This window comes from Cornus florida, unplaced genomic scaffold, assembly GCF_030987335.1.
Source record: "Cornus florida cultivar Cherokee Brave unplaced genomic scaffold, ASM3098733v1 CherokeeBrave_3.0.0_Hap2_Chr09, whole genome shotgun sequence".
Lineage (NCBI taxonomy): Eukaryota > Viridiplantae > Streptophyta > Magnoliopsida > Cornales > Cornaceae > Cornus > Cornus florida.
Window position 1 is genome coordinate 96,658,889 of NW_026775579.1, and position 13,435 is coordinate 96,672,323.

At 38.2% G+C, this 13,435-nt stretch overlaps 1 protein-coding gene across 1 annotated transcript; it reads left to right on the top strand.

Annotated features, from left to right (window-relative positions):
• Positions 1 to 192: 192 nt before the first annotated feature.
• On the top strand, positions 193 to 12,950 carry LOC132275463 (uncharacterized). Its single transcript, XM_059776965.1, has 7 exons — positions 193 to 1,132; positions 1,344 to 1,424; positions 2,252 to 2,323; positions 7,039 to 7,072; positions 9,701 to 11,348; positions 12,030 to 12,123; positions 12,431 to 12,950. Exons 2-7 carry the CDS (start codon positions 1,345 to 1,347, stop codon positions 12,468 to 12,470), a joined length of 1,968 nt encoding a protein of 655 aa, XP_059632948.1. The 5' UTR covers positions 193 to 1,132; position 1,344; the 3' UTR covers positions 12,471 to 12,950.
• Positions 12,951 to 13,435: the final 485 nt, after the last annotated feature.

Consider the following 13,435-nt stretch of genomic DNA (forward strand, 5'->3'; position numbering starts at 1 on the left):
GATTTTGTCCGAATTTGATATTTATAATTTGAACTCGTTTAAAATTAAGTCAAACTCATTCCTATTGTGCTTAGTACTTAGTCGCGTTGGCTGGTCGCGTGTAAAACTTTGTCACCCCTGCGGCCAACCATAATATATACACAAACAAAGTGTGTGGGTGTGTACATAAAACCGTACTTCTCTGTCTACAGGCCGACGCAGCAATGTCCATCCGGCCACAACCACTCCTCCTCTCTGTCTCTCCACCTCAAGAAATTGAAGGCGACGAGGGGAATCTGTAGAGTAATACCGTCAAAAATATCAATGGGTTCCAATTTAAACAGGTTGTAAATTGGGGTTGATCGGATTTGGTGCATGATGGGTCTCTCTCCGTTGACGGTGATGTTGGTAATTGACATCGTCTCCCTCCATTGCCGGCATCATATGCTTTAAACGAACCCATAAATTGCAAGCGAGAATTGGTCTTGTATTTGGCGAAGAACAATGACGTTGGGGTTGATTTGAATCATGACGTGAGAAGATGATGATTAAAGGAACGGAGTTACAGACACATATGGTGTATTTTATTTTTATTTTTTCGTGAAGTTATTTTTACAGGAAATGGGTTTTAAAACCCTAGGCTTCAACAGTCGTTGCCACATCTTCGGTGTCGGATTGGAGGTCGGTGTATCTCGTCAACAAAAGCAAATCTCTGTTAAATGATTTTCCACCTCTTCGAAGTTCTTGTCGTCGCCGGAGTTGGAGGCCAAAGAGAGAAAAAAAAAAAAAAATAGAGGGAGGTGGATTGGAGAAAGAGCGGGGTGGTGGCGACCGTGGGCGGTGGAGGTAGTTGTGAGGGAGAGAGAGCGGCGGCCATGGACGGACGGTGGATGCGGCGGCCATGGACGGATAGTGAAGGTCGTTGGGGAGAGAGGAGGGATGTATATATATATATATTCGTATAAGTCATAAGGCTATTTTTGTCTTTCTAAATTTTTACCAAGTCACGTGTGTCACCTGCCTTCTTTGACGTTTCTCACGTACTCAAGTCTCGCAGACCCTTCTCTCTCCCCGACAGAACCGCTTGCTTGATACAACCAACAGATCGGCGACACCACCGGCGACCACCAGATCGGCGACGACTTCGACTTGGGTAAGTTCTCTTTTAGTAATGAGTTTTTGTATTCTTTCTCCTGGCCTAGCCTAGCCTAGCCTAGCCTCAGTCTATTCTACTCTACTCTACGACCACCAGCTGAAACCTAAAAACCCTCGACAATTATCACTTCACTCTCCCCTCTCTTTCTAGATCTTTGTTATATAAACGATTGATTATTTATTTATTTATTTATTTTTTTTTTGTGAAGGATGGATTTTGTACATGAAGATGTCGAATCTTTATTGTTACAAACAAAGCATCAAGAGAAGCAGCTTAAACTTAAAAGAAGGTCTGTCTGTCTCTCTCCTCTTCTTAATTTTAATGTTCATTTTTGTTTCTTAAATTGTAAATCTGTATTCTTGAACAATTCAAATTTATCGTTTTACATAATTTAGATTCACCGCATATAATTAAATTTTTATTTAACTGCATCACATACTTCTCTTATTGTGAAAAAAAAAAATGTATCACATATATTAGTGGTCCATATACGTGTTTTTTACTGTGTTTTATTGGAAATTGATAGATGGGTTTAGCTGTTATTAATCTTGTATCTTGGGTATTTGGTAGGTACGGATTTTATAACAATTTTGGGGATTGTTGAGTTTCTTTATATTCCAATTTTCATTTTTCATGAGTTTTTTTGTTTTGTTTTTTTAAGCTTAGGATTGTTCAGGTTTTTTTTTTTATTATTATTTTTACTATTCCTTTTTTTTGTTGTTAAGAATTTTCAGTTCTGTTTTATTACTGCATTGGTTAGTAAAGTGCTTATCACAAAAGCCTAATCTTTTGGACCAGTTAATGATTTAATAGATCTTTTGAATCATATAATGTAATTCTGTTTTGAAATGCTATGAACCTGTGAGTTACATTCAAGCGAAACGTCAACCAATTGTTCCCTTTCCCCTTTTGACTGGTTGATTAGCGTATGCACTTCGTGGAAGCCATAGGTTTGCTTTTCGTATGACCTGATATATCTACAGAACACATATTTTCAAAATCATTCTAGGTTATCATTGTAATTTTTCCATGATATTTTGTGGCTGTTCGGCAATTCAGTTAGATATTCCAATTTTGTGCCAATAAGGAAAGAACTATCAATGGATTTGCACGCAGGTGGTTGATGGGATTACCTATATCTAATTCTGAGCAAAAGGTATTTAAAGGATCCAAGTTCCCGAAAGATAGGTATGTGGTAAAATTGGCTCAATTCTGTATGCTTTAATGACTATCCATGGAATATTCAATTTGTTAAACTTACTGTTCAGCATGGGAAATTGTTGAATAAATTATGGTTTTGTACTTATGTTTGACTATATTTCAATCTTTTCAGAAGTTAGTTATATTTTATCTATGAAATGTTTTACTTTTACCTACAATGTAAGTGTAGAACTCCTTTTATTATATTTGAAAAAAAAAAAAAAAAAAAAAAAAAACAGAAAGGATATCTATTGAATATAGGGATCAACAAAAAATGAAAACGAATATGGAACTCAGTATTCCTTTTGAGTCCTTCAAGAAAAAAACAGTAAGAAAATAGAATGGACTGTAAACTCTGCACCTCTACAAGGTGAGTGCAATCCTCGAATATGTATTACTTTTTCGCTTGGATTTAACAAAATAAAAAATAAAAATTGCTAGTTGACATATCTCCACTTTTGAAATTGAAGGATTTAGGCATATTTGTTCCTATTCCTATCACATACTTCTCATATATATATTTCACATATATATATATATATATATGTATGTATATGTGCATATTTGTTCCTATAATTCTATTATATAAGAGTTCAACTACCTTACATGGTTAGGCTGCCACAAAAGGTTTCAAAATGCGAATACGAATTTATGTCCCGTGAACTGTCTTTAACTAAGCAAAGAGATATATTACATCCCTTCTTGCTTGCGTCCCTGGTTCCTTGGTTTCCTTCGAATAACACAGCTAAGAGTGATACTCTCCTTTCATTTCTTGTTAATCCTCTATCAAGTGAGCGGCTTTACCAACTGGACCTAAGTACCTAACAACCCGTCAATTCCTTCTGTATGGTGCATCTGTCGTAGTATATGTATAGAATGTTGACCCAGGTGTCCTATTTTTTTCGTAAGAGCAACTCTCGTTTTTGAGTTAGCAATCATAGTGTTATCGTAAAGCAGCTAAGAGAGATACCCTCTTATAGCTTAAACATGGGTGTGCTTGCAGCTTAACAAAAATGTTATTGGCTAAGCTTAGTGCATCCTTGTGATTGGTGCTATTAAATACCCACGAAACTTTTGTACATCTATAATAAGCAGATAGGTACCCTTGCTCAAATCAATAGGATATTAATTTGCCTGAGATTTAGATTAGTGAATAGTGTTAAATTTTCATTTTGATTTTCTTTAAGGAAATGATAAAATGATGGTACCACTGACTATTGCTGCAGCTATCAAGTCTTTCATGGAATCTCCTTTGAGTGAACAAGAGATCTATTCTCCATAGCATATACTCCCTTTGTCCCAATTTATTAGTCTATTTTCTGGATTTCATCTTATCAAGGGACATGCATATAATGCAGTGTCCCTTTTGATATTTTTAAGCTACCCTTTGAAGTTTAAATATATATATATATATCATATCAAGTTGGGAAATTTTGCAAAATTTAAAGGGTATTTATGAAAAGATTCAATTATCTCACTTTGACTTTTCAAAGGTACAAGTATTTTGGGACAGCCAAAAAATGGAAAGATTGATTGATAAATTGTGACTGTGGGAGTAATATATACAAGAGCACATTTCCAGCTGACTTCCAGTTAGCTTGAGTGGTATCATAAAATATACACAAGATGACTATGTCATCTCCACCATTCTTCACCTCCAGGAAACTGATTTCTGATCATTTATTCAACCATCCTATCCACATTTGCGACTGTCACAATCATCACAAAATCAACTACCTGAACACCACCATATTCAACCACCTTCCTCCATACCTCGCTCCCTTCTCAAACAAGACTATTTTATGGGCACCTTCCGCCACTTCATCACCGCATTACTACCTCTAGCCGATATATACCACTGCCACGCCTCTTCTCTCTCTCTCTCTCTATATATATATATATCTTTATCGCTCTCCCCAACATGATTGTACCACGAGTCACAGAGCCACCCAATTTATTAAACCATTGGTCCATCACCTGTAGTTACTGAATTACCATCTGCAACCTCTGTCACCACCCCAATCTGAATCAAATTTCAACTTCCATCTCCACCTCAAGCCTAAACATGAGTTCCACCACACCTGCTTTCTCTACCCCAAATTCAATCCCATGACCATATATATATCCAACTCTTTTCCACCAAAAGATGAAGCCTAAGCTCCCCCTACCAATGACAGTAGAAAGCTCCACCACCTGATTTCCAATCCTCATCACAACCAAGAAGAATTATATGGGTTTTTGCTCTTTGGCCTGATAGCAAACTTGTTGACTTTTTCATCAGGAAAACTCGATTTTTTTATGGAGAACTCTTATGCTACGTTTGGTGTGCAGGAATGGAATGGAATGGAATGTCCATTCCAACCATTCCTTTGTTTAGTATACAACTTAAAGTGGGGATGGCCATTCCATTGGAATGAAAATCCATTCCTGGGAATGAAAATCCATTCCACAACTAAACCTATAGAATGGCCATTCCATTCCCAAGTAATTTATTTTAAAAAATCGACTTCTTAAAACACCCTCATATTCCAAGTCCAAAAACCACCATTACCTTCTATTACAATCATCTCCGCCTTTCACTACCACCACCACTACCACTGCCTTCCACCACCACCGACTTTCATCATCGCCCACCACTTTCCACCACCACCACTGTACCGCCACCGCCTTTCACCACCGCTACCTCCACCGTTTGCCGCAACCACCACCGCCACCTTTCATCACTACTATCGCCACCACCTTCCACCACCACCACTGCCATTGCCTTTCACCACCTTCCACCACCACCGCCGCCATCGCCTTTCACCACTGCCACCACCTTCCACCACCATCACTGCTATTGCTTTTCATTACCACCACCGCCTTCCACCACCGCCACCGCCACAGCCTTACACTACCATCGCTACCTTCCACCACCGCCACCGCCACCGCCACCGCCACCGCCACCGCCACAGCCTTACACTACCATCGCTACCTTCCACCACCGCCACCGCCATCGCCGTTGCCTTCCACAACCACCAACGCAGCCGCCATCGCCTTCCACCACCGCCATCGCCTTCTACCACCTTCCACCACCGCCGCCATCGCCTTCTACCGCCACCGCCACCGCCTTCCACCACCACTACCACCGCTGCTGCCGCTGCCGCCTTCCACCACCATCACCACAACTTCCATTGCCTTCCACCACCACCATAGTCACACCACTATCTCCTTCCACCACAACCACCACACTACTGCCACCGCCTTCCACCAACACCACTGCCACCTTCCACCACCACTGCTGCCACCAATTTCCACCATTGCCACCGCCGCCACCTTCCAACACCACCACCGCCACTGCCACCATTTATTTTTAAAAAATTATTAGAGAATAATTTTTTGTTATTTTATTTTAATTTAATTTATTTGTTACTAAGGGATATTTTGGAGAATTCAATTAGAAATTTATTCCATTCTAAATTTTAAATTGGTCTAACCAAATACTAGAATGGTTATTATCATTGCATTCCTGCACATTTCATATTTACAACCAAACAATAGAATGAGAATGACCATTCCATTCCATTCCCATTCTCATTCCATTCCCACTTGCATTCCATTCTATTCCTGCACACCAAACGTAGCATTAGAGAATAGGAAGGTTAACCTATATTCTCCATTAAAAAATATTTTTTTTATTGGGAGGGGAGATCCCTACAATTAAGCTTAACTTAAGAGGAGCTTCATGCGTTTTGCTCTTCGAATTATTAGCGTAATAAATACACGGGCGTTGTTAAGTTTAGCCAGCTGGCAATATCCAGTAACTCCGATGTTTGTATGGCCTAATTGGAAATGCCAAGGACTTAGCTTTAGGGTCTCACGTTGTGAACAACAATATAGTTTAACAAATCATGGGCTTTGCAATTGCAGGATTTCAAGCACTGTTTTTTAGAACTGCATGATTTCTGAATTTCCTAGATGTTAACTTGACCTACCATATACATCTCTAATCTATGGAGCTAAGTTGATTGTGTATGCAACTGCTATAGGATCCTTTTTGTATGCCAAAATTTGGCTGCAGTATGTAGCAGATTGAAAAAAATATTGTGAGTTATTTTTAAAGTTGCTACAGTAAACAAAATTTTCTAGAAATTCCATTTGGACTAAGATTGTTTCATAATGTTTATTTGCCTATACCCACATTACCTAATGAACAAATATTATCATGTTCTTTTACTTTCTTTTTTTCTCTTTTGTTTTATTTTTCTTCAAATGTGTTTTCTGAGAATAAATTTCAAGGTTGACATTTTTATTACATTTGATAGTGATGGCATTGGCGGTAGTGGTTATCAGTAGCGAGTAGCAGTAATAGAAGCATGCTCGATTCGCGTTGTTGCAATTGAGAATTGTGCTGTGTGTGTGTGTGTAGAAATAGTAGCAGTGACAAACACACATTTTAAACAAAATTCGAGTTTCGCCCGTGGCAGGAATGGTGAAATGTGCTCTCTGCCTTTGCAATGTTGCTTTTCATGTCAAGGCAATCAATTCTTTGCCTTACAAATTCTTTGTTTGATTAATAATGCCACTTGTTTTACTTTTGAGTTTGAGTGAGTTTGGACCTCTTTCCTTTTATCCAGCATTAATTACATATTTATGTGTAATTTTTATCTTAGATTATGTTGTTGAGTTCACTAAAGTAAAATTTATGTTTTTTGTATTCACAGGACTGTACCAGAATCATTGCTTAGGGAAGACGATGTAAGGATTTCTTGTGTCCTAAAATAATTTTGTTATACCGTCCCAAAAAAAAAAAAATTAATCTTGTTATGAAAATTACAGACATAAGATGTATTTATGTGGACCTCATAGTGATAGTGTTTAATGCATGATATAAAAAATCTACTGTATAAATAATTTATAAGTCAATGCCTTTGTCGTAGTTACATGCCATCTTTTACTTACCATAAATGTCATGCTTGTCCTTTTGCATCGATGCACAATTGACATAATATGCCAGTATTCTTGTGAAGCGATTCCTTGATTTTTATTATTGCTAGGTTTGGAGCCTGTTCTTTGTCATTATTACAGAGAAATATACAACAGTTTGGATTTTTACTTGACAGCGGATGGAAATTTTGTCTTTTTAAAAAGGGAATCTTGCTTGGTGCAATGGAAAAAAACTTTGAATTTTAGTTTGAGGGCAACCATTTTGTGCAAATAATGCCAAAGATTATTTCTGTACAAAATTTCTCTTATAGCACTCAACAATGTCAGGAGATAACATTTGATGGTGTCATTCATATGCATTTCTTTTCAAACTCTATCTATGGGGTCAAGCCTAGTAGGTGAACTTGTTTCATGCCGTTGCTGGATTTTAATACATCTCTTTCTTATCTAGACTCCCCTCATGTTCTTAAGTCACAAAGTCTCTCCTTTGCCCTTTCAATGAATTTCTCAGCAATGTCGTGCGACATATTCCCTTAACCTTCTAAGATTCTCTGTTGATTTTTTTTAAGAATTACGGCAACCTTCAGATTCTTAAAGCTCTGATTAGTTTAATGTTAAATAATTTGGTTCATGAAAGGTTTTACATTGAAATCCTCTGCTAACAATGTTTTAAGACCCCTCAAAGGATTACAAGACCGAATACCTTTTTCATAAGAAGACTTGAAAGAAAATTTTCTCAGTAAGTCAGTTTTAGGATCCCGGAATTATGGTGCTCTTCTTCCAAAAAATGAATTAAATTTTATCACTTAAGAAGGCCATATTGATGAAATGATTTCCCTGATTATTTTTACAAACAGAGCCTAAGATCAATATTACGAAAAATTGTAGGATCCTAACTTCCTCTTCCTTCATCATATTTCTTCATAATATTATAGTACTGCTCAAGGTTTCTCAACTGAGTTTGAGATATTTGATTTCATTTTTATTTTTTCCTTGCTTTTGCTCTGAAATTCTCAAATCTTTATTCTTTTCCTAAGCAAACCCATCCAGTCTTCTACTGTTTTTTGATGGATTACTTAGATCAAGCCCTTAACAATGCAAAAGAAAGGGAAATGCAGGACTAAATGTTCAACAATTCAAGTAATGTGTTACATGGCTAGTGAGATTGTCCAGTACTTGTTTTTGGAGTGCCTATTCGTTCTATTTATTACTTTTTTTTTTTCTGAGAAATTGCTGGACCGTTACTGTGACCCTTCCATTAATAACTAGGGTTTGAAGGTTTAGGATGCCTGTATGGTGTGATTTCTGGTTCATGTCATGGTACCAACATTATATTCTGGTCATCGAATAGGAATACACTGAGACGAAACTGCTTCTTTGTATCGTTTATGAAAATAATAGATCAAAGGAGTTACTGTGCACTTCATCTCTGGTAATACCTTTAGTTGGATTTTTGTGGGCTTGTTTTCCATTGCATGTGTAGCTTGAAAGAATGAAGTGCCCTGTTCTATGTCACAGTGTTTTCTCATTATCCCTTTTTTTTTTTTTTTTTTTTGACAAGTAAGAATTCATAAAAGGCGCGCAAGAGGGGAGCGCTCCCGAAGAATACACAAAACGCCAAAGGCGACAACTAAAGCTTTAAGCTATCCACAAAATCTAAAAGATCCCCCAAAGATTTACAATTACGCCCGTTAACCCCAAAAACATAAAGTATGCAATATGCTATATTTGAGAGACCAGATAGGTGTCTCCTCTCCCTCAAAAGATCTCCTATTTCTCTCACGCCACAAACCCCACCATAAACAAAGGGGAGTGGCCCTCCAAACAACCCTGGCTCGGCTCTCCACAATACACCCTTTCCAAGCCTCAATCGTATCCAAAGTAGTTCTTGGGAACACCCAAGACATGCCAAAAGCAACCAAAATCATAGACTAAACATCCCTTGCCACCTGGCAGTGGAGAAGGAGGTGAATAACTGTTTCCTCTGTCTTCTTGCACATACAACACCAGTTAACCACAATCTGTCGTCTTCTTCTAAGATTGTCGAGGGTGAGAATGCTATCGAGGACAGCACACCAAGCAAAGAATGCCACCTTCAATGGGGCTTTCGACCTCCAAATTGCCTTCCAAGGGAAAGAAGAACCTTGGATCACCATCAGGCTATCGTAGAACGCCCTAAACTCAAACACCCCTCTCGGCGTGCCCACCCACACCATCTCGTCCATCCCCACACCCTCCACCACCTGACTGTAGAACAAGGCCAAGAACTCGGCAACCTCTGCAAGCTCCCAATCATGAAACCCTCTATGAAATTGCACATCCCAAGTTAACCTCCGGTTATCAAGATGATAACAGTCGGCAACCAGAGCATGTCTAGTTGAAGAGATCCTACGTTTTCTCATTATCCTGCCACTAATGTTTCTTGTTATTTGTTTTCAGGTATATTATGAGACCATCAAAACTTTTGTTGAAAAAGGATTTGAAGCCTCCGCTGTTAAAAGAGATCACCATGTGGCTCAAGAAAGAATGCAACACTTTAATTTGTCCGGTGATGAAAGAAACCTTTTCTCCCTGCTTGATCATATGACCAATAAGGGGCTTTACGTTTTTGCCAAGATGCTGACAGGTGGCTCAACTTATTTTGAGAAAACCCCGGTGAAAATGAAAAAGATTATCAGAGAATGTCTTCCAAAAATACTAGGAAACCGAAAGAATAACCACCAAGTGATCATGTCTAAAAAGATATCCGAACTTCTGAAAGACCCACACAACTTCCATAGGACTTCCATGACGCTTTTGACTCCTGCATCCCAATCCTATCATGCTGCTGCTGCTAAGGTACTGGATGGACTTGAGGACTTCCCATTCCAGACCTTGAGCGCAATGTACAGGAAGCTCAGATGTATCCAAGGATACATGCCCCAGTTACATCCTCCAAAATCGGGATGGGGACGAAGCTCTTTAATTAAAGCAGTGAGGAAAAGATCCATGAAGATGCTATCAGAACTCGGTGAAGAGGATGCGCTGCAGGAACCATTAGTCAAAGCAATGGCAGTTGCAGGCTTATCGCTAAAGTTAATTTTAGGATGCAACTCTGTAATAGAATTTCAACAATTTTCACAGGAAATAGAAGCCTTACAGAAAGAGATAGCAAAGGCTATTTGGCTTCTCAAAGAGAAGGTGAGTTTTCGGGAGCTGAAGAATTTGCAGCTTTTGCTGGATCCAAATACTGAATTATCACATAGGAGTTTACGTACAGCAGTGAGGAACCTCCTAACTGAATATCTTTTAGAGTGCAGTGATATGGACACTATCCCAGGGTGCTTGTTAGAAACTCTTTCTATCATCAATAGAAGCACTCGAAGTGCCCCTCGTAGATTTTTGTCAAAGAAGGATATAGAAGAAGAGGTAGAATGTGTATTGAGTGTGAGTGCTCAGACAAAGCAGATTGTGTGGGACTTGCTTCCTGAACATGAGTTTGACCAAGATTATATAGATGCTTATATGGAGGATTTAGAAGAAAGCGATGATGATTATGATGATAATGATGACCAGCAACAAGCAGATATCCTGCAAAATAACAGGCTTTCTTATCCCAATGACGAGATAGAGAGCACTGGGGAGACTGACCCACTTAATTCCAACTTACCTGCCTCATCAGCTAGAGGAAATGGCTCTCTGCCAGTTCTTACACCTAGTGGAAGGCTGAACAATGATTCAATGGATTCTCCTTCTTTAGCTTCTTCCACTTCAGGTTGGGAATCAAAGGTTTTTGACAGCCCACAGAATATGAATGGAAGCCTGTACCACTTGGGAAGCACAAGGAGTTCGGGACTTACTGAACATTTAATTGATCCAGCGAAAGACTCCAAATCCGTTTCTTCCAACTTTGCGTGCAGGGATAATCACAAGACGAGTAGAAATCAATACCTTGCCATCCAAGAAGCCTGTGATGAGACGAGTATTGTCGCATATCATCTCATCGGTCGTATACAGAATGAGATAGCACATATAGAAGGCTTCGATTTAGACTGGGATGACATATCGTATCTCAGAGGCAATGATTCAATTCCTAAAGATTCTCGAGGTACTAAAGAAACTTGATTTAGCTCCCCAATTTTAAACTTCAAAAGTAATCAAAAGCACAAAGATTCATATTCAATTGATTCTCGTTTACTGTAGTTTATTCTTCTATCATCATTGTTGTCGCCATCGTCGTTATGTAATAGCTGTTGTAACAACAAAATTAACTAGTCATTCAAGTCAACTCAATGAAACATTTTCACAACTATTAGGATGTTACATGAGTCCTGATTTGCTCCATAAAAGGTGCCAAAAATTTGTTAGATAACCCATGTCTTTGCCCACCATAAAGTTTAGGAATAGACTCTGGTGGGTGTTTTGTCTTATTTTGTTAAGAAATTTCCTGCCGTATATGAACGTCAAGACATTAAGACAAGACAAAATTTCCCCAAGCATATTAATTAATGACCTCCTAATTATCTGTTTTGATAGACTCAATTGATTTTTTGGGCAAGCCTGAATAATTGGGCTTAGGCCTTGTTGAGTTGTTGGTTGTGGAGATTTGATAAATTTGACATTTAGATGTACACTCACATTTGATACATCTATTCAAGTTCATGTAACGCAGATGTATGGTGAAACCAATGGACTAATGAATTACCACTATCATCCGCCTGTGTTACTCTATTGTTTATTTTTTACTTGGAAGGGAATGGTTTGTGATGTTCTCCATTATCATGTACAGTCACAAAAAGAGTGCAGATTTCCTCCGAGGAAGATATGCGTGGCTCAGTCATTATTCGAGTACTTGAAGAGCTAATCCCTTTATTTCCTAAAAGGTATCTTTGCTTCTCAAGCTAGATTCTTAGAATCCATTTTATTTGCATTGCAGTTTATAATATTTGAAAGGTTTTACTCTAGATTATATTGGCATGTTCCGTTGCCAAACAAACTCAAGCTTTTACTTGATAATACCACTTCAATTCAGTACTGCCTATTCTAACTAAAGTTAAAATAGTCGAGTTTTCAAAGGAGAAATTTTCTGGAGTGTCCTTGAGTTCTACATATATAAATAAGTATTGATTCTACTTTTTAATCATGTAATTGTTGATAAAATAGGCATAAATTATGTGTTTATACTTGCAGTGGAAAAGAGTGTGTGAAGAAGTTGATGGGTTCAAACTAGCTTTAGCCTGTTTTGAGGGTTTTGTTGGATAACAGCCAAATGTCATGGAAGAATACTTTCGACTGCCTTTGTGTCTTTTTTCAAGGTATTTTTCCTTTTCCCTCTGGGTTTTACTGGGGTATGAGATGTTGAGCAAAGAGTGTAGCTGCACAAGCACAGGAGAAGACATTTTCCGACTTGTGGTAGATAAGATATTGAAGGTGATACATTATGGGGTGAGCGGCATAGAAGTGTAGCAATGGAAAAGAATTCAAATTAAAGTATCCCGGTAGAGATTCTGTCCAGCCAGCAGAATACATTTTCTTCAGCAGAAGTGTTGAAGAGGAAGCAAGTTAGTGAATTTATTTATTTGTGTATATATTTTGAGAAAAGAAAAATATGCTTTGAGTATTGTAGTTGTGCAGTCCCATCTTACCAGTATATTACCTTCTCTTTTTTTTTTTTTTTTTTTTAAATTTGCAGTTGATACCCATTGTGGAACTCGCTCTCTCTCTCTCTCTCTCTCTCACACACACACACACACACACACACACACACATGTTGTAAAAAGTTGCAACATCACTCCACAGGAACTTGTTGAACCCCAATCTCGGGCAGGTGGTGTTGTAGCAGCATGGTTCTTGGCAAAAATATCAAGGGTTACATTGCATGCAATATTTGTTTTAGCATGATGATACTTCACCCCGAACCGAAAAAGAAAGATGATTTGCAAAATGCTTGAAGAAAACAAATGAACATTAAGGTCCATAAAACCTTTAAAGGGACCATCTGAGGCATTGATTATGAGTATTGGTCGTTCATCAAAATAACGCCCATTGCATGTGGATGTGTGTGACATATGTGGTGTGCTCTTGGGGCCTTGGGCCAAAAAAAATAAAAAGTGGCCCTTTTAACAATATAAATAAAAATAGTCACAATTCACAAGCAAAATATTCAAATATATGTATATATTCATAAATTTATAA

Coding starts and splice junctions, on each gene's coding strand:
- LOC132275463 (XM_059776965.1), top strand. CDS start 1,345: ATGGATTTTGTACATGAAGATGTCGAATCTTTATTGTTACAAACAAAG. Junction 7,073..9,700: donor CATTGCTTAGGGAAGACGAT/GTAAGGATTTCT, acceptor ATTTGTTTTCAG/GTATATTATGAGACCATCAA. Junction 12,124..12,430: donor ATCCCTTTATTTCCTAAAAG/GTATCTTTGCTT, acceptor TTATACTTGCAG/TGGAAAAGAGTGTGTGAAGA.